Consider the following 20,145-nt stretch of genomic DNA (forward strand, 5'->3'; position numbering starts at 1 on the left):
TTGCTCATTGCATCAGGAAGTGACTGGATCCTACCTCTGGGGCCCCTCATCTTCTCTTCCTTCCCTTTCCCCCTTCTTCCTCCTTCCTTTCTTCTTTCCTTCCCTCATCCCCCCTTAGCTCCTTTCCCTTCCCCTCTAGAGAGTGAATTGGTTTTGGACCTGGATATATATATCCTTTCCACCCAATTTTCTATACTCATTTTCCCATCTTCTCCAAAAATTTACTTTCCAGTGTATACAGCCTTCCCAACCAGACCTGCTTTTTATATTGTGCAGGAATTTCTTTTATCTTTTTTAAATAATATCTTTATTTAAGCACCATAATTTAAATGTTTTGTAGTTGGGTTTCAGTTATAAAAAAAAAGAACACACTCCTTCACCAGTGCAGACCCGTTCCCACCACCAATGCCCCCCCATGCCCCCCCATCTCCTTCCTCCCTTACCCCTGCCTGTATTCGAGACTAGCATTCTATTTCTCTCATTCACTACCATTGTCATGGTAGTTATCAATGTAGTTATTTCTCTAACTGAACTTACCACTCTTTGTTGGTAAGCTTCATACCATGGGGCCGATCCTTCCAGTTCTCATCTCTATTGTCTCCTCGGGCATTATTACAATAATGTCTTTTATTTTTGCTTATAACTCATAGATGATTGAGACTATTTCTGTGTCTGTCGTCTCCCTCTTACTTATTTCACTCAGTAGCAGAATTTCTTAAAGGCAAAATCTTTGCAGTCTCCCCTTGGATCTTTGTCTCTTTCCGTCAGGAGCCATTTTCATGAAATCAAGAAGGATTTTGAGTGTGGCAGTCAATTCCTGAATACAAACACAAGGTCCCACAGTAGTCCTCCCAAGCCATGGATGTGGCAGCGTTTACTGGTATAAAGTGAGACATGGTTGAGGGCGACCTTCAAGGTCCAGCATGTATGGGTCTCGTTAAAGTGTGGTCCCCAGTTGCCCAATGAACATCAATAGGTACGGCTCTGGGAGCCCCTAGCATGAACAAATATGAGTGTGGTCCCCTACACACTTTTTTTTTTTTTTAATTATGACAACAAAAATGCAAAGAAAGAGGACAGGGTAAAGTTACAGTGGAAGCCCAATCACCCATAAACAGAATTCTCGGTAGTCCCATCGATGATATCCCAGCCTTGAACTTTCAGCCAAAGAACATTAATAGAAACAAAACTGAACCCCTGTACAATACAATTACTTTGTCCCTCAAATCCCCAGTTGTAGTACATACTATTTCTTAGCAGCACACAATTTAATCTAAAGACATTAGACTTATGTAACTCCTTAAACATTGAGGGCAAAGTACATTTCTCTAGTTCCATGCACATGCTAACTAGTTTAAGTTAACATCAAAAGTTTTAGTGGCTTGTTTTTTTTAAAGTGCCAATAACAATGGCACCTAGTTCAAAAGACTGCTAGAAGAATGAAAGAAAGTTAACATGATAAGGCCCTGAAAAGCAAAGCCAGGACCTTTTCATTGGACTATTGCATGGTATCCACATAAATAAGAGCAGAGAATGCCAAGACCCAATACTACCGGATAGACCATTTTGGACTGTGCTTTACTAAGAAGGTAACTTGGAGATTTCTCTCCTCAATAGCATTTAAAATTTATCATCAGGGGCCAGAGCTATAGCACAGAAGTAGGGCATTTGCCTTGCATGAGGCCTACATGGGACGGACCTGGATTCAATCCCTGGCATCCCATATGCCCATATCCCCCTGCCTGTCAGGAACAATTTCTGAGCACAGAGCCAGGAGTAACTCCTAGTGCCACTGGCCACTGGGTATAGTCCAAAAACTAGCAAAAAAAAAAAAAAATACCATTAGGGGCTAGAGTGATAGCACAGCAGTAGGGTGTTTGCCTTGCATGCACCCGACACAGGACTAATCTGTCTTCATTCCCTGGCATCCTATATAGGTCTCCTGAGCCTGCCAGGAGCAATTTTTGAGTATAGAGCCAGAAGTACCCATGGAACACCACTGGGTGTGTCTCCAAAACTAAATATATACATAAAATCAATAAGCTACCATGAGCACTATATTGTGATAACTATGTAATTCCATTTACTTTTATTATTATCAATATTAGTTCTAGCTCTTATTCCCTATTAGCTATATAAAACCCAGACAATACTACGTGTTTACTAAATTCAATATGCAGAGGAAAACTTATTTTTTTTTTTTTTGTTAATAACAGACCAGCAACCCACAGCGCAAAAGTACCCCCAATTAATTCCATGTACCTGAAAGGTTCCGGCCTGGGTGGCCAGAAGTGGGATGGGATGTTTTCTTGTATTCCTGCCAATCAATATGTGCTGTGATTCCTGAGCGTGTGCAGGATCTGGCAAGCACAATTTTAACAAGTAAAAAAATAAAAAACAGATGAAAGCAAACTCAGAAAATACCAACCTTCAGAGGCTGTGCATCTTCCTCATCGGAATCTTTGAACTCAATGCAGATTGCAATGTTCCGGGCCTGTGGTAATTGTCCAAGGAAAAGGAAATAAAATAGAATTGAGAGGGAGCACATGTAAAGGATTATAAAGGAAACCACCCCTCCATGAGTCTGGCTAAATAACAAAAAAAACTGGGGCAAGAGCCAGAGCACAGTGGGGAGGGTGTTTGTCTTGATGCAGTCAACCCAAGTTCAACCCCCTAACATCCTATAAGGTTGACTTAGCCTGCCAGGAGTGATTTCTGAGTGTAGAGCCAGAAGTAACCCCTGAGCATGACGCCCAAACCGGATGTGACCCCAAAATCAAAAAAATGGAAAACTAAACAAAACAGTAACATACCAAACCTCAATCCAGCCTCACCTTGGCGAAAGATTTCTGGCTGTCATACTTCAAGCTCTTGGGATAAACGTAGAGGTGATTGTTGTAGATGGCGTAAGGCTGCGTGTGCTTTGGAATGCAGGGCACGAATTCCTCCACTTCAAAAGTGATCGGCGTGTTAGCACATGCCTCAAACTGCTTCGTGGGGATGTATGAGGAGTTGATGTAATCTGAAAAAGGAAACAACAAGGCAATGTCGAGGAAAACAGAGAGTGAAGCCTGGCCCACAGGGTCCGACACAGAATTCAAACTTACGAGGGAAGTCTGAGGAAACGCTGTCAATGGTGACATCCAGGTTGCCCAGGATGACGGGGAATTTAGCCATCTTCTCGGGTCTACAGGTAGAAAGAGAAGAAAGGGGAGACTCCCACATTAGGGGAATACACGTGCCCAAGTTCCAAAGCAGGGGCTCTGGGAGAAATATTATATCTCAGAACACGGATGTCAATATAAACTCCCAATGAGCCATTCTTAGAAATATTGAATAGAGGGGCCAGAATAGTGGCACAAGCGGTAGGGCATTTGCCTTGCACTGACCTAGGACAGACTGTGATTCAATCTCCCGGAGTCCCATCTGGTCCCCCAAGCCAGGTGTGATTTCTGAGGCATAGCCAGGAGTAACCCCTGAGCATCACTGGTGTGGCCTCCTCTCCCCACCAAAAAACCAGAAATGTTGAGTAGGAGCAGGGCTGGCTTGAAAATACTGCAGCCTTTCTGTATGTGTAGCACAAGGTTCAATTCCCGGCACCGCTTGGACTCCTGAGCACTGCTGGGAACTATCCAGGATCATGGAATTCCCAGAGTACATCTCACAGCTGGGAAAAGGGAGCAGAATCATTCCAGTTGAGAATTGAGGTTCTTATCCATTGTTACTCTGGGGTGCCCTTACTAGGAGCACTTCTAAAAGGAAGTGATGCCCTTTGCTAGGGACAGAGGTTTTAGAACTTTTTGGGAAAATTCTGGGGATGAGTGGGTGCCAAGGGGATCCCAAAATAGTGACATTTAGCTGATTTTGATTTGGGGGTACTATTTGGTGGTGCTCAGGGGACCATATGTGCTAGGGATCAAACTGAGACTCTTGCATGCAAAGTCTGTGCTCAACCCTCAGAGCTTTCTCTGCACCCAAACACTCCCTGGACAAGTGTCCTATGAACGGATACCCTCTTGTTTTTATATATCAAAACACTGATATTCTAGGTGTACATAGAACCCCTAAACAGCTTAGTTAGGGGCAGAAGCAACAGCACAAAAAGTAATGCATCAGCCAACAAGGGTTCAATCCTATATAGTCTCCCAAGCACTGCCAGGAGTAATTTCTGAGTGCAGAGCCAGGAGTAACTCCTGATATGGCCCCCAAACATAAAACAAAACAAACAAAACCAGAACAGCTTAATTAGTCTGATTTAACTTAATATTTCTTCTTTCCCTCCTGAGCCTTCAGAATTCTAAAGAGCTACCATTAACATCGGTTTGATTTATTCAATTAATGGAATGATTCCTAATTGATCCTACAGGGCTTCGCAGTATATGCTGTTTATGTGAGTAATTACCATCATTTTCAAATTTGGGTTTATAATAAAAGTTTCAGCCTATGCCACAGAGTAAGTTGAAGATTTTATTTTTAAACCCCAGCAAATCTTTAAACAGGCTGCACTTTCCCTCAAGCTGCTCATCATCATGATGTAGGTGTCTATGTGCTCACTTGGGAAGGTGTAAACAGTTTTGCGAAAGCGAAGAAAGTGTGACTATATGACCTCATCTCTGAGAAAGGAGAGTTTTCTATATTTCCGGTGGTACAGAAAGAAAAAAAAAAATGGGTCAGGGAGATAGCTCAAAGGGCTGGAGTGCAGCTAGGATGTACATGCAGCCTGCCCTGGATTTGAGTCCTGGCAGTACAAGGTCCCCTGGGCATCTCTAGGAGTGCTTCCTGCACCCTCCAAAGGGAAGACAGACTGCTAGGCAGATGGAAGGACAAACAGGCAGAAATGGAGATTAGACATCAGGGCCAGAGCACCAAGCCGACCAGGGTTTAATCCTCTGTATCCTTGTATCTCCAAGCACTGCCAGGAGTAATTCTTGAGCACAGAGCCAGAAGTAAACCCTGAACATTGCTGGGTGTGACCCCCAAACAAAAACAAAACAAGATTAGACACTAGCCTTGTTAACCCAGAGGGGTGAATGTACAGCAGACTCCTCATAGTCATATTCCACTCCATCTTCTTTATTTGTTTTGGTTTTGTTTTGTTTTTATTTTTAGGCCTCTCCTAGCTATGCTCAGGGGTTACTCCTGCCTCTCCACCCAGATATCACTCCTGGTGGGGCTTGGGGAACCAAATGGGACGCTGGAGATTGAACCCAGGTTGGCTGAATGCAAGGTAAGCACTCTCTTTACTGTAATATTACTCTGGTTCCATCTCTCTCTTTCTCTCTCTCTCACTCTCTCCACAAACTCCTTCTTTTTTGGAGAGGGGTGTTGTTCTCCCCCAACAGTGCTGATGTATACCAGGGTCAGGCCACCTCAGATCTTGGATGTTTGGAGATCAGGTATGTGCTCATCTCTTCCCAGAGCCAGGAACATTTAGTTTAGTTTTGCTTTGTTTCGGTCACTCCAGCAACACACAAGGTTTACTCCTGGCTCTAAGCTTTGTAATCATTCTGGGACTCTAGGGACCCATAAAGGGTGCTGGAGACTGAAATGGGGTTGGCCATGTGTGAGGCAAGTGCCCTCCCCACTCTGGCCCCATGCTTGTATTTTAAATCCAACACTGACTTTCATGTTTTGACAAAACAAGTAAATTATGGGGTTTCTAATGTTTGCTTTAGATCTAAACTTGAACCTTCTAACTGCCTTTTGTAAAATAAGATATTTCTTAAAATCTTTAGTGTCGGGGCCAGAGCGGTGGCCCAAGTGGTAGGGCGTCTACCTTGCACGCACTAACCTAGGACGGACCTTGGTTGGATCCCCTGACGTCCCATATCGTCCCCCAAGCCAGGAGCAATTTTTGAGTACATAGCCAGAAAGTAATCCCTGAGTGTCACCTGGTGTGTCCCCCCAAAAAAAATCAAAACAAAACAAAAACTTTAGTGTCCACTAAAAATGCTCCCTTCATGTCCCCTTGAAACAACTGCTATTTCTCAGGAGGGAGGTGGGAAAGGAAGTCAGACCCTGAGACTCACTTCCGGAAGTCCGCCAGGAATTTGAGCATGTCATCGTTGGAGAGCTTATTGCTGTCTTGCTTGTAGAGGGCAGAGAATCGGGCATTTTTGTCAAGGTTTCCAGAGGCATCCTTAAACAGGGGCCTGAAACAGCAAACCAACATTTACTGACTAGATTTCCTTCCCAAAGACCAAAACAAATGTACAACTTAACTCTGGCCTTTATGTGAAGAGGAATTACTTATCCCATCAGCAGACACAAACAGAAATTCCATTCTCTGCAAACATGGGCAACATTTATGAGAATGAAGCCATTTAACTTGATTTTATGAAAACCTTACCTGCCTATAGCTCCCTCTTAGGTAACAGGTATAGACAAAGCTGTCTGAAGGGAGGTCGCTAATAAAGACAGGTCATAGGCCCTACTGCAGAGATAGGTACTACACCCTAGAACCCAAGTTTCACCAAAAAAAAAAAAAAACAACACTCCTATTACTTTCCAGCCCCCACACTGCCCCTTTCACTCAGTACTCTGATCAGTAACTTTTCAGATGAGGGGAATTTATTTCTTAGTTTTACACATGGGATTACATTTTGTCTCTGGATAATCAACAGAAGAAGAGGCTGTGGTTGTCTGTCTGTCTGTCTATCTATCTATCTATCTATCTAACATCTATCTATCAGCTGTCTTTCTATTTATCTATCTAGCAAAGCCCTTTTATTTATCAATTCATTTATCAATTTATCTATCAATATGATTTAAAACTATCTAAACTATCTACAGGAGATTGTCCTGGCAGAAATATGACCCATCTCTTTCACCAAACTCCAAAAGAATAAAATAATGGCCATTGATTCTTCCCAGGGAGTCCAGTCTTAGTTGACCCCTCTGTGGCCTTTTCAGAAAGTGAGGGCAGACTCCACTTTCTGCATCAACGGCAGCAGCCAATACCACCTTCTAGTCCTTCCAATAGAATTGCTCCTGCAACTTAACATTATCGAATTGCAAAGCCACTGATTTATTTCACATTTATAAATCCTGGGACAACTCCAAATTTTATCAAGTGACAGCAAAGAAGTGTCACAGAAAATATAATGGGAAAGTTCCACAGAGATCTCCCAAGTTCAGTGGTGGGTGAGAAAGTGGTGAGTGGGAAACTGGGGACACTAGTGGAGGGAAGGTCACACTGATTGGTGTGGAATATTTCATGCCTGAAACAACTGTAGGAACAACTTGATCATAAGTGTTATAATTTAAAAAATGGATCTGCAAATAACAAAACTATCTACAAGAAAGAAATGAGTCTCCCCTTACATGGGCTGCCCAAAGCAAAGGGCATTCTGTAACTGGCCGAGCCTTTGGCATGCTGCTTGGCGTTCTTCAGCACCTTCTGGGCCACCTTTGAGAGATACGGAATAAAGCCATTGCAGAGGCTGCATCCTGCTGGGGAGTAGTTTTGTGATCTCCTGTGTCCTGGGGCCCAGGCTACTTGGTGGCTCCAAATACTGAGCTTCAGAAGTGTGGGGGGCGGCTCTTACTACACCAGGGACAACTGGGTCTACACCCCCATGCATGAGACTCTCCAGAGGGGCTCTCAGGACAATAAGGGGATGAGAAAGTTGTCCAAGGCATAGGCATTCTGGGTCACTGCAGGCAACAGGCCCTTTCACATATTCTTGGAGTTCTTCTGCGCCCCAATCTAGGGGCTAGGTTAGACTGTTAAATGAGACCTCTAAGGAAAGCCCAAAGGGTTTCGGACTCCTAATGCCTGTAGAAACACTACAAATTAAGGGTTAGATTCTCATGACCAAGGAGGGCTCTGTGGATACAAGAGCTGGCTTCCTGTCAGGCCCAGTTATCATCCTCTCTGTTTGTACTAAGTATAAATTGCTTGCTGTCATCACTCCTAGGCGATCAAGTTCTGTTGGTTGTATGATGGTGGCTGAGAGAGATTAGCTTTGGTCCTACAAGCAGGAATGGAAGTTCTCTTAATCAACTCTGCCTGGATTGTGTAGCTGTGTTTCCTCAAATATGCCTGCCCTAGATTCAGACTGTGCTGTCACCAATGCAGAGTTGGATTCAGAGTCATAGGCTGAAGGCTTTTCTAAAATATTACCCAAGTACATCAAAGCCAAACCAAATTGTAGTAGAAAAGATGGTCTATCTCATGCCAGCGGACCAGTGAGCACTTTTAGAACTGTGGTCCAGGGGCCCGGAGAGATAGCACAGTGGCGTTTGCCTCACAAGCAACCGATCCAGGACCAAAGGTGGGTGGTTCGAATCCCGGTGTCCCATATGGTCCCCGTGCCTGCCAGGAGCTATTTCTGAGCAGACAGCCAGGAGTAACCCCTGAGCACCGCCGGGTGTGACCCAAAAACCCAAACAACAACAAAAAAAGAACTGTGGTCCAGGAGCTGGAGAGATAGCACAGTGATAAGGCATTTGCTTTGCATGCGACCGACCTGGGATGAACCTGATTCAATTCCTGGTATTCCATGTGGCCCCCTGAGTTTGCCAGGAGTGATTTTTGAGCACATTGCCTGGAGTAACCTCTAAGCATTGCCAGGTATGGCCCCAAAACTAATCAATCAATCAATCAATCAATAAATAAATAAGCTGCTAAAAAAAAAACCGTAACTCTTCCTCCATCTTCCTGTTTCCTTAATGTCTTCTTTTAGTATGTTAAAGCCTACCTGGATTACAGGGCCTTCCCTCAATCTGGGGTGTGGGGTTCTGAATAAGAAAGAATCAAGCTTTTTGCTCTAAGGAAAAAAAAAAAGGACACATGGCATAGGGAGCACATGGCAGAGGCTGCACATGACAGAGAAAGGCCATGAGGAATAAAGTAAACTGACTCCAATGAATATTTTTTCAGCTATGTATTATTCAGCTATATATTTCTCTGCCACTACCCTGCTTCATCAGACCCATCAAACTAAGGGGACAGAAACATAGCGCCTAGGGCATCCTCACCCAACTCATGGACTTTATTTTTTATTTTAAAAACAGCACTTGGTGAGAGAGCAAAACCTGCGGAGTCTTGGGCCCCAGTCAGCTCTCAGAGGTCAGAACTGACCCTGGAGTACATTGCCTGGAGGGTGAGGGGGTCCTGCTCCGGAAGTGGGATGAAAGCAGAGAGGCGCATGTCACCTGAGCCTTAACTTCCTAAAAAGAGCAAAGCTCCTGAGCTCAGAAACTCACAATCCTTCTAGATAGGAACTAAACAGAACTGCTGGGAGAACTTATAACAGTGAACTGTGCCAATCAGGTCACTCAGGAGCCAAGAAAGGCATCTCTGTGGCCCTGGTCATACTAGCAGTGGGACATGGGCAGGTCACAAAACCTTTATGAACCCAGGTTTTACTGAAGCAGGATCTGAGGAGACTTAGATCCCTGAGGTGAATTTAAATATTCAGTGAATTGCTCCAACCCAGGCACTCTGCAAGAACATACCTAGTGCCCGGACACCTCATACCAGCTCCCTTTCCTCTCCTGCCTCAGGCATCTCATCTCTGCCACCTTCCTCTGCCCACTCTGGCCAAACACAAACTGATCCACAGAAGCTACTGCAGCCCATGAGGCTGGGCCATGGCTGGCATTCAGTTTGCTGTGGACACACTAGGGACTCAAATACAAGTCCAGAATACGAGAACCAACCCCTGCAAGAACACAGACATGACAGTGTGGGCCAGTGAGTCCTTTGTAAGTTGACATCTAGCAATTAACCCAAAACGAAGGTGTTCCTCATCTTCCTTTGATATGTAAAAGTCCACCTGGATCTTACTCCACCCTGCCACACATAGTTGAATGTTCATTGGTTTAATACAGAAAGAGGCAGTTCTGCATTTGGTACAGGCAGAGAGATGACGAGGTGAAAAGTCACTGACTCCGGGCTGGAGAGATAGCACAGCAGCGTTTGCCTTGCAAGCAGGCGATCCAGGACCAAAGGTGGTTGGTTTGAATTCCGGTGTCCCATATGGTCCCCCATCCCTGCCAGGAGCTATTTCTGAGCAGACAGCCTGGAGTAACCCCTGAGCACCACTGGGTGTGACCCAAAAACCAAAAAAAAAAAAAAAAAGGAAAAGAAAAGTCACTGACTCCATGTTTTTTTTTCCTGACTGGCTTGGCTTATTAATCTTTTTTTGGCTACTCTACCTTCATCAGACCCAATCGCTTGGTGTTGGAGATATGGTATGTGGTGATCTCATAAACATGTGATTTATTTTACACTTCTCTGTGACAGGGCATTGGCTAGTAAGTGGGCAGCTGCTTTGTGAGTTGTTATAACAGTGAGGGCAGCCCTGTTGAATGAGGCATCTGAGTGAGAGAGAACCTTTGCTCCTTCTCTCTCTCTCTCTCCCCCCCTCCTCACCACCAGCAGACATGGCCCCCGGACATACCTTAGAAGAGTCTGAGCTTTTCATGTATGGCTCAGCACCATGGGTGATGCTCCCCTGAAGCACCTTCTCAATGCGTGCCACAAGAAAGATTGTCAGGGTGAGGACATGTGACGGAAAATATGCCCTAATAAGGACAAACAGCTTTCTTGAGTGAGCAGAACTCACTGCCACACCACAGGATGGGAAGGTAGGAAGGCAGCCAAGGTTGATGCAGCTCTAGGAATATGCATGGTGATTCCACTAGTGGCTCACCATCTCTTCAAAAGGCAACCTCGGGGGCCAGAACAATAGACTGTGGGGAGCGTGTTGTGCCTTGTACATTGGCTGACCTAGGTTCAATTCCCAGAACCCCATAGAGTCCACTAAAGAACCAACCAGGAGTGATTCCTGAGCACAGAACCAGGAGTAACCCTTGAGCACTGATGGATAAGTGCTAACAAACAAATAAAAAACGAAAAATTAAAAAAGGCAACATAGAGTGGAAGGTTGGAGCCATAGTATAAGGGAAGGGGGATGGCACTTGCCTTATACACTGCTAATTTGTGTTAAATTCCCCAGAACCCCTGTGGTCCCTGGAGCCAGCTGAGCACAGAGCCAGGAGTAACCTTTGAGCACTGTGGGTGTGGCCCAAACAACAAACGAAACAAAAATAATAATAAAAAGCAACATGGGGGCCGGAGAGATAGCAGGAGGTAGAGGGCTTTGCCTTTCATGCAGAAAGTCGGTGGTTTCGTAATCCCAGCATCCCATATGGTCCCCAAGGCCTGCCAGAGCGATTTCTGAGCATAGAGGCCCAGGAGTAAACCCCTGAGTGCTGCTGGGGTGTGACCCAAAAACCAAAAACCAAAAAACCAAAAAAAAAAAAAAACCCAACAACAACAACAACAACAACAACAACAAACAACAACAACAAAACACCATGAAGGGATGGCTGAAAGACAGTATAGCAGGTAGGGCATTTGCCCTGGTACACAGATAAACCAAGTTCAATCCCTGACATCCCACATGATTCTCTGAGTCCCACTAAAAGTGATCCCTAGTGCAAAGCCAGGAATCAGTCCTGAGCACTACCAATGACACCCCCCCCCCCCAAAGAAAAGGGCAAGCTGCGGTTCGAGAAGTAGTACAGCCAGGAAGGCACCTGATCTGGATTTGATTCCAGGCCTACTGCACTGTTTCGTGTGACCTTGGAGACCCCCCAAATCCTGATGTGACTCCAATATCCCTGGCATGGCTAGAGGCTTCTCATGCTGGACCCAACGAACGGCACAGTTGGCTATAAAATCACAGGAGTGGGAGTCAGGGCCAATGTCCCACCCCCTAATGGCAATTTGATGGCGGAGATAACTAAGAGGAGAGATGAGAAAAAGGCAAAAGGAGGCACTTGTAGCAGGCTCCTATCTGGGCGGCCCACTCACACTCACTGTATGGTACCCTAAGTTTAAGTTGTTACCAATAACAACAGGCTCCTTTACTCAGAAGGTTTGGGACCTCCGTTATGTACCCACAAGAGGAGCCCAGCACTGTTTCTCACCTGCTTTGGGTACTGCATTGCTGCCTCAGGAAGGAGACCTCGCAGGGCAGGGGGGGCTCTCCCCACCACCGTTTGCCAGGGCCCACGGGGGTGGCTGCCAGCATCTGCCTCACTGAGAAATGGTTCAGGTCCACGTGGAAGTCAGCAGAAATCTTCCGGTTGTCCTTGATGTCAAAGAGGGAGAGAGTGACGAAGAAAGGCTCCAACCTGCGGAAGAGACAAAGCCAGGGGCTTCAGACTGTGGCAAGCATTGAACCCAGCTCGATATGACAGACTCGGTCCACTCCTTTTTTTGTTTATTTGTTTTTTCTTGGGGGGGGGGGACCACAACCAGCAGCACTCAGGATACTGCTGGTTCTGTGCTCAGAAATCATTCCTGGTAGGCTCAGGGGACCATATGGGATGCCGGGAATCAAACCCAAGGTTCATCCTGGGTTGGCAGCATGCAAGGCAAATGCCCTACCACTAGTGCTATTTCTCCAGCCCCCCCGGCGGTCCACTTTAGCTGGAGAAGCGATATCACCAGCCAGGCTCCCTCTGGTCCCCCACATCTGGTCCCTGCATAGGCACCCCGCTTTCTGTGGTCCCATGCATAAACATAATCCACTACCTTTGTCAGTAAGGACTTGTGTTCCGGGTCCACCCAGCATTGTAGCCAGCACAGGAACATCTCCAGTTGCTACAATGCACTCATTTTTTTTTCCATTTTTTGGTTTGGGGGTCACAGACAGCAGTGCTCAGGAGTTATTCCTGGCTCTGTGCTCAGGAATTATATCCTTGCAGTGCTCGGGGGACCCCAGGGGAGGGCCGGGGATCGAACCTGCACCTGCCACACGCAAGGCAAACACCCCTCCCCACCGTGTTATTTCTCCAGTCCCAATGGGCTGGGTTTCTTGGGAAAAGGACATTACATTGGTCGTAGGGGCCTTCTTCATTCTCGGCAACACAGCACTGCAAGTTGAAGGGACAGGTCGTTGCACCTGACGAGAATCCGTTTCCCAAATTTCTCTTCAACGGCCTCACTTCAGGCTCAGCTGGTGTGAAGTCAAGCCTCTTTAAGAGAAAATGTGAGTCTATCAATGTATGATCCCATTTGAGTGGGTGAAATAAAAATTAACCCCATAGGAATGTCTGCAGAGGAAACCACTAAAACTGGGTCCATCCTGGGTCCTGCCACGTGCAAGGCAAATGTCCCTACCACTGTGGCTCTCTCTCTCTCTCTCTCTCTCTGGCCCCTGAGTTAATGGTTTTCCTCTCTTCCAATTGCTCTTAACTGGGTTCTGGGTCCCAAGTAGAAGAGTTTGACTCGACTCTCGCTTTTCAGCTTGATTTCCGCTTCCCTGGTACTCTGAGGAGACAGAGAAAATGCCTGTCTGAAAATCCCTTCCTCAAGGAATGTGGGGGAGAGAAGGCCCAGTGATTGACAGCTGCCTCAGGAAAGAGCCAAAACTATAGCTCAGTTCCATCCCCTGGCACCAAAAAACTCAGAGTGATGCAGAAAAGGGACCTGGCATTGGGCCACATTGCAAGTACCCGTAGCCAAAGAAGTTAAGAAGCCAATCCCTGTCGGGAGTTGCCAGTAACTGGACAGAGTATTGTGATGCTTTTTAAAAATTGTATTCACATGTTTATTGAACATTGGACATTATGAAACACAGACACAATTGTAGAGACTGAATCTGCAAAGTCTTCCTCCCATCAATGTGTAAAACCATAAAGTATTCCCAATAATCTCCTTCTCTTCTAAATTTTCTCTTCATTCTGATTGCTTTTTTTTCTATGTTTATCTTTGATTTTATCATTGATTTATAACATGTTGCTCTAAAAAAATGCAATTATTCCTGGCAGGCTCAAGAGGCCATATGAGAGGCCAGGGATCAAACCCAGGTCAACCACAAACAAGGCAAATGCCCTCTTCACAGTTCTATCACTCTGGCCCCTAAAAAGATGCTTTTGCTTGGAGGTGGAAATTTCTCAAAGATGCCCCACCCTGTTGGCACTTAGGATGTGTTTCCTGTTCCATTCAAGCTACAGAAATGGCTGATTTTTAGAAAACCTGTGTCCCTATATACTGATGTGCATATACCTTACTCCCTAATGGCCTTGCTCTAATTCAACTTCTTTCAATGTATCATGGTGAACTTCTTATCTTATGATGTCCTTCCTGTACGAGAGCCCTGTCAGGTTGGTACCCCTACTAATTACCAAAACAAAGGCATTTCCTCAATTTCCTCTTTTCTTTCACAAGTCCTATGACATGTAAAGGTCTACATAGATAGGTCCTTTTGACTCAGTCAACTATCTTCCTCCGCATGAATTTGTACCAGGTTTAATAAAGAATGGTCAGTTTGGTTTAGCACAGAGACCTCAAGACAAGAAGCAAACTGACTCCATGATCTCTCCTGACTGACATTGGTTTATTAATTCTTTTATGCTATCTACCTTCAACAGACCTGTCCACACCAGGGATGGAAATATCGAGAGTGTGGGGTGATTTTATAGAGTCCCATATCTTTGCTGTAACAAGAAATCATGGCGTATAGGTAGATGTTCTAGAAACAATCACTTGGGTGGAAAAAGGAGAGATGAGAGAGGTAGGGGGTACAAGATTAATTTGTTAAAAACATGAGTTTGGCAGGACCAAGTGCAATAGTGTAGTGCCTTGCACGCAACCAACCTGAATTAGATCCTCAACATCCCAGAAGGTTTCCCCAGCCTGCCAGGAGTGATTCCTGAGTGCCGAGCCAAAGAGTAAGCTCTGAGCACCCGCCAGTTGTAGCCAATAAACAAACAAAGAAAAATGACTTTGGATCCTTTTTACTCACTAGAGCAACTATATTTGTTTTTCCTTTTAAACATGTAGTAAAAATAGGAATATTCTCGCCATCGAAACCTTCAAAACCTCAGGGCCCACAAGATGCAGCTACAAGAATATATCTGCAAAGGTGACTGAAAGCAGAGTTCCTAAAATAACCCGTGGCCAGTCTACACTACATGGGGTGAAAGGAGTGGCCTGGCTTTCCCCCCAAGTCCCATTGTCTATGTCCTTCCCACATCCACGTCACTGCTGGGCTCAGTGGAGAGACGAGCCAGCCAAGTGCGGGAAGGGAAGCAGGACTGAGTCCTGCCTCCAGAATGGCTGATGCTTGCTCTGACGTTGGTGGCTTCACACTGCCCAAAAGAAATGCTCAAAAGTGCACTGTCTGCATGGCTTTTAGATGCAGGTAAATCAAACCCACAGCCTCAGACCAAGTAGAGCATCTGAGCGCATCTCGGCCCCCCCATAAATTCCAACTTTTATCACAAGACAGAGCCTGCATCCTTACCTCCTGCCATAAGGACCAAACCTCTCCACGTTTCTGAAACTCGGGCCAGGCCAGGCCTCAAGTTGTTTGGCAATGCTCAGAGTCTTACTCCTGGCTCTACACTCAGGAATCATTTCGGTGGTGCTCAGGGGACCAAATGGTTGAGGCCCAGGGTTTGAACCTGGTTGGCTGTGTGCAAGGCAAATGGCTTACCCAATCAATGTACTACCCCCTTCAATACCTGAGATTTTTATTTGTTGTTAAACTCTGAGCAGGTAAAAACAAGTCAAGTCAAAAAACAATGCACATTAGGCCAGAGCAATAGCACAGTGGTAGGGTGTTTGTCTTGCATACAGTCAACACAGGGACAGGAAACCCCCGGTTTGATTCCCAGCATCCACATGTCCTCTGAGCCTGCCAGGACTCTGAGTGCAGATCCAGGGGTAAGCCCTGAGCGGCCACTGGGTGTGACCCTCCCCCAAAATGCACAAAGGCATCTATTTTGAGAGTGAGTTGTCAGAAGAATATGGTTGATTTTGGACTCAACAGAAAGGTCTGGAGAACAGAAGCTTATTAGCAAAATGGTGACCAGAATATATGTATATTTAAACATTTTTAGAAAAGTTTTGGGGTTTCATCCAGCAGTGACCAGGCTAACTCCTGACTCTGCTCTCACGGAGCTTCCTGGAAGCACTTGGGGAACCCTTCATGGTGCCAGGAATTGAGCCAGGAGTTGGCTGTGTTTGAGGGAAAACACCTTACTTGTTGCAGTATCTTTCTGGCTCCAGTACTTTGGGCTTGGTTTCTGTTTTGGGCCATATCCGCTATGCTCAAGGGTTACTCCTGGCTCTGGACTCTCAGCCCAAATATTTTCATTTAAAGAGTTGCCATGACTGGTTTCCACAATTACTTTCAGGATACCCAGTTCCCCACACCAGAAGGGGCCAGAGTGATAGCACAGTGGTAGGGCATCTGTCTTGCATGCTGTCACCCCGTACAGACCTGGATTCAATACTTGGCATCCCATATGGTCTCTCGAGCCTGCCAGAAACAATTTCTGAGTGGCAGAGCCAGGAGTAACCCATGAGCATACCCGGGTGTGGCCCAGAAACCAAAATTAATAATAATAATAATAATAATAATAATAATAATAGTAATAAAGCACAGATGACAAGACCTCGAAAACCCCATAAACAAGAGCACCCCATTCAATGCCTGTTTCCCCCTTCACACAATGAATGCCATCACTTTTACATTAGAATACAGAGATGAGGGCCTGGAGAGATAGCACAGCGGTGCTTGCCTTGCAAGCAGCCGATCCAGGACCTAAGGTGGTTGGTTCGAATCCTGGTGTCCCATATGGTCCCCCGTGCCTGCCAGGAGCTATTTCTGAGCAGGACAGCCAGGAGTAACCCCTGAAGCACTGCCGGATGTTGGCCCAAAAACCAAAAAAAAAAAAAAAAAAAAAAGAGAGATGAACTTGGGGCTCAGAACAATCAGAAAGGTATCTGGGTACTATTTGATTTTTTTGTGTGTGTGTGTGTTTTTTTTTTGGGGTGGGTCACACCCGGCAGTGCTCAGGGGTTATTACTGGCTCCCAGGCTCAGAAATTGCTCCTGGCAGGCACGGGGGACCATAAGGGACGCAGGGATTCGAACCGATGACCTCCTGCATGAAAGGCAAGCGCCTTACCTCCATGCTATCTCTCCACCCCACTATTTGATTTTTTTACTGGAACTACAGAGCACCCTAAGGACTCACTCACTTTCAGGAAACCCTCCCCCCCACTTACCCTGGGTTCTCGGTGGGGAAATATTTAAACCTGGAAACTTGGCTTGCTAATGAGAGTTTTGTGGGGACAGCTGGATTTTGACAAAGAACAATGCTGCCTTTTTTAGAACCATATGGGGAGTGGGGGACCTAGTGGAGGCCCCATTGAAGCTAAACAGCTGTCACATGTGAAAATAAGGCTCAAAATAGAAAAGTTGTGGAAGAAAGTAGGGGCAGGAGCATGTGTATTTGCTTCAAACCGTCTTTACACCCCAGGAGGCAGCAGGGGTCCCTGGGGTCATTGGAGATAAGCAGAGAAAGGAACATTAAAGGAAAGGGAGACGGCTTGGTGACCTGACCCACAGGACCTTGGTCATCACAGGGAAGAAACCAATAGGCTGACACTGAGCATATGTTTGTGTTTTTTCATAACAATGTTTTACAAGACTCAGTGCTCTGATCCCATAAATACTTTGTCCCACTGACCATGTATGCCTGGTCCAGATTAGACAATGGGAGGAAAAGAACAGGTCTGGGGGTAGATATGGATTGTCCCATAACAAGGGAACAATAAAGTTCCCAGGAAATCAATGGACAAATAGTGCCAAGAATATACAAGATTCGGGCTGGAGCGACAGCACAGTGTTTTAGGGTGTTTGCCTTGCATATTGGCTGACTTAGATTTGTTCCCCAACATCCTTTAGGGTCCCCCTTAGTCTGCCAGGGACTGATTCCTGGGCACAGAACCAAGAGTAGTCCCTGAGTACCACCAGGTGTGGCCTCCCAACAAACAAAAAAATTTTTAAAATAAAATTCTATTAAAAATGTACAAAATCGGGACGGAGCGGTGGCGCTAAAGGTAAGGTGCCTGCCTTGCCTGCGCTAGCCTTGGACGGACCGCGGTTCGATCCCCCGGTGTCCCATATGGTCCCCCGTGCCTGCCAGGAGCTATTTCTGAGCAGACAGCCAGGAGTAACCCCTGAGCACTGCCGGGTGTGGCCCAAAAACCAAAAAAAAAAAAAAAAAAAAAAAAAAGTACAAAATCGAGGCTGGAGAGATAGCATGGAGGTAAGGTGTTTGCCTTGCATTAAGAAAGTTGGTGGTTCGAATCCCAGCATCCCATATGGTCCCCTGAGCCTTGCCAGGAGCAATCTCTGAGCATAGAGCCAGGAGTAACCCCAAAGCGCAAGTCAGGTGTGACTCAAAACAAAACAAAGAAAAAATACACACACACACACACACACACAATCATGTGCAAGTGTGGTCTCTCCTCGTGGCCAACAGTAAAGCAGGGAATGCTGGACCATGCTGAAAATGAGCCCTGGAGGCCCTGTTATTTATTTATTTGTTTGTTTATTTATTTATTTATTTATTTTGGGTTTGGGCCACACCCAGCAGTGGTCAAGGTTACTCCTGGCTCTGCAGTCAGAAATCGCCCCCGGCAAGGCTGGGGGGGGGACCATATGGGATGCTGGGAAGCGAACCCAGGTCTGTCCCAGGTCGGCGTATGGAAATGGCAAATACCCTACCACTATGCTAGTGCTGTGGTCCTGTCCCAGAGGCTGTTTGGGGGGGGATAAGGGGAAAACAGCCACTGGGATACATGAAGGGACAGAGAGGACCATCCAAGGCACAATGAAATGCACCTTTGGTCATTTCTTCTGCCATGCACCTGCCCTGTGCCTGTTGCCTCTACTTTACCCAGTGCCCCCCACATCCCTACCTTCTCCCCTGCTTCCTCTGCTGTGCTTCTCTGAGCCCTGAATTCCCCCCTACTGGTCTCTTGTCCTTTCCTCCCTCTTCTAAACTCCCTCCACTACCACCGCTGTGCGCCTCCAGTTCTGGCCCCCTTCAATATTAGATCCTTTAACCCTCCCACCTCATGAACCCCCTTCCCACACCAGACAAGCCGGAGGAGCTGGGGCCAGCTAGGACAACTGGTGTTCAGGGACTGGGCTGCCAGATGCTGGAGCCAGGCACATAAATAGAACTCCTGAACGCTCCCTCAGGACTCTGTGGACAGCTAGACACATGGAAGTGGCGTGGATCTCTGAGCCCAACAGACAGGCTTCTCATTTCCTGATATTTCCTTTTTTTTGGGGGGGTGGAGGGAGTAAAACCCAGCAACACTCAAGGGTTACTCCTGGCTCTGCGCTCAGAAATCGCTCCTGTGGGGCTGGAGAGAATAGCATTAGGCAGGGCGTTTGCCTTGTATGCAGAAGGACAGTAGTTCGAATCCCGGAATCCCATATGGTTTCCCGAGCCTGTCAGGAGCGATTTCTGACCATAGAGCCAGAAGTAACCCCCGAGCACTGCTGGGTGTGACCCCAAAAAAAAAAAACAAAAAAACAACACAAAACAAAAAAATAGCTCCTGGCAGGCTCGGGGTGACTCATATGGGATGCTGGGAATTGAACCTGAGTTTGTCCTGGGTTGGCCGAGTACAAGACAAACACCCTACCACTGTGCTATTGCTCCAGCCCCAATGTTTTCTCTTTCTTTTTTTTTTTTTTTTTGGTTTTTTGGGCCACTACCCAGCGATGCTCAGGGTGATCATATGGGACACCAGGAAATTGAACCAACCACTTTTGGTCCTGGAATCGGCTGCTTGCAATGCACGCACCACTGTGCTATCTCTCCGGGCCCAATGTTTTCTCTCTTTCTAAAGCTCTAGAAAACAATGAAAACAGTACAACCCTTTACCACACAGGCTGCTCTCGCCCCCCCCCTCTGTAAGAACCCATGCCCTTCTTATTTGTTTGGGGGGGGGCACACCTGGCAGCACTCAGGGCTTACACCTGGCTCTGCATTTATCGATCACTCCTGGCAGTGCTTGGGGATGCAGGAATCGAACCCAGGCCAGCCCGCGTACAAGGGATGCACCCTCCCTGCCTCGCTATTGCTTCAGTCCCCAAAACACGAGCTCTACCCCACAGCCAACTCAGGCCCACTCAAAGCATTTGCACACCCAGCAGGAACTCCTACTGATGGAAACTAAGGGCATAGCACGTGATCACCTCAGATCTCTTCTGTTGAGAGCCGGAAAATCTGGGGGACAAAGGGCAGAGCTAAAGAAGCTAAAGAAGCCTGACACAAGAGCGCCCCAGGCTACCACAGAATGAAGGCC

General features: G+C 46.4%; 1 protein-coding gene across 1 annotated transcript in view; it reads right to left on the reverse strand.

The window, feature by feature from the left end:
• DOCK9 (dedicator of cytokinesis 9) overlaps positions 1-20,145 on the reverse strand; it is a 258,564-nt gene that overhangs the window by 82,369 nt on the left and 156,050 nt on the right. Inside the window, 13 exon segments of the mRNA XM_049778520.1 lie at positions 2,429-2,494; positions 2,835-3,022; positions 3,108-3,187; positions 6,030-6,161; positions 7,335-7,408; positions 10,410-10,499; positions 10,501-10,533; positions 11,944-12,021; positions 12,024-12,143; positions 12,850-12,906; positions 12,908-12,960; positions 12,963-12,994; positions 13,218-13,291. Of these exon segments, the coding sequence (XP_049634477.1) occupies positions 2,429-2,494; positions 2,835-3,022; positions 3,108-3,187; positions 6,030-6,161; positions 7,335-7,408; positions 10,410-10,499; positions 10,501-10,533; positions 11,944-12,021; positions 12,024-12,143; positions 12,850-12,906; positions 12,908-12,960; positions 12,963-12,994; positions 13,218-13,291 (1,077 nt within the window).

Source organism: Suncus etruscus, chromosome 8 (assembly GCF_024139225.1).
Source record: "Suncus etruscus isolate mSunEtr1 chromosome 8, mSunEtr1.pri.cur, whole genome shotgun sequence".
NCBI lineage: Eukaryota > Metazoa > Chordata > Mammalia > Eulipotyphla > Soricidae > Suncus > Suncus etruscus.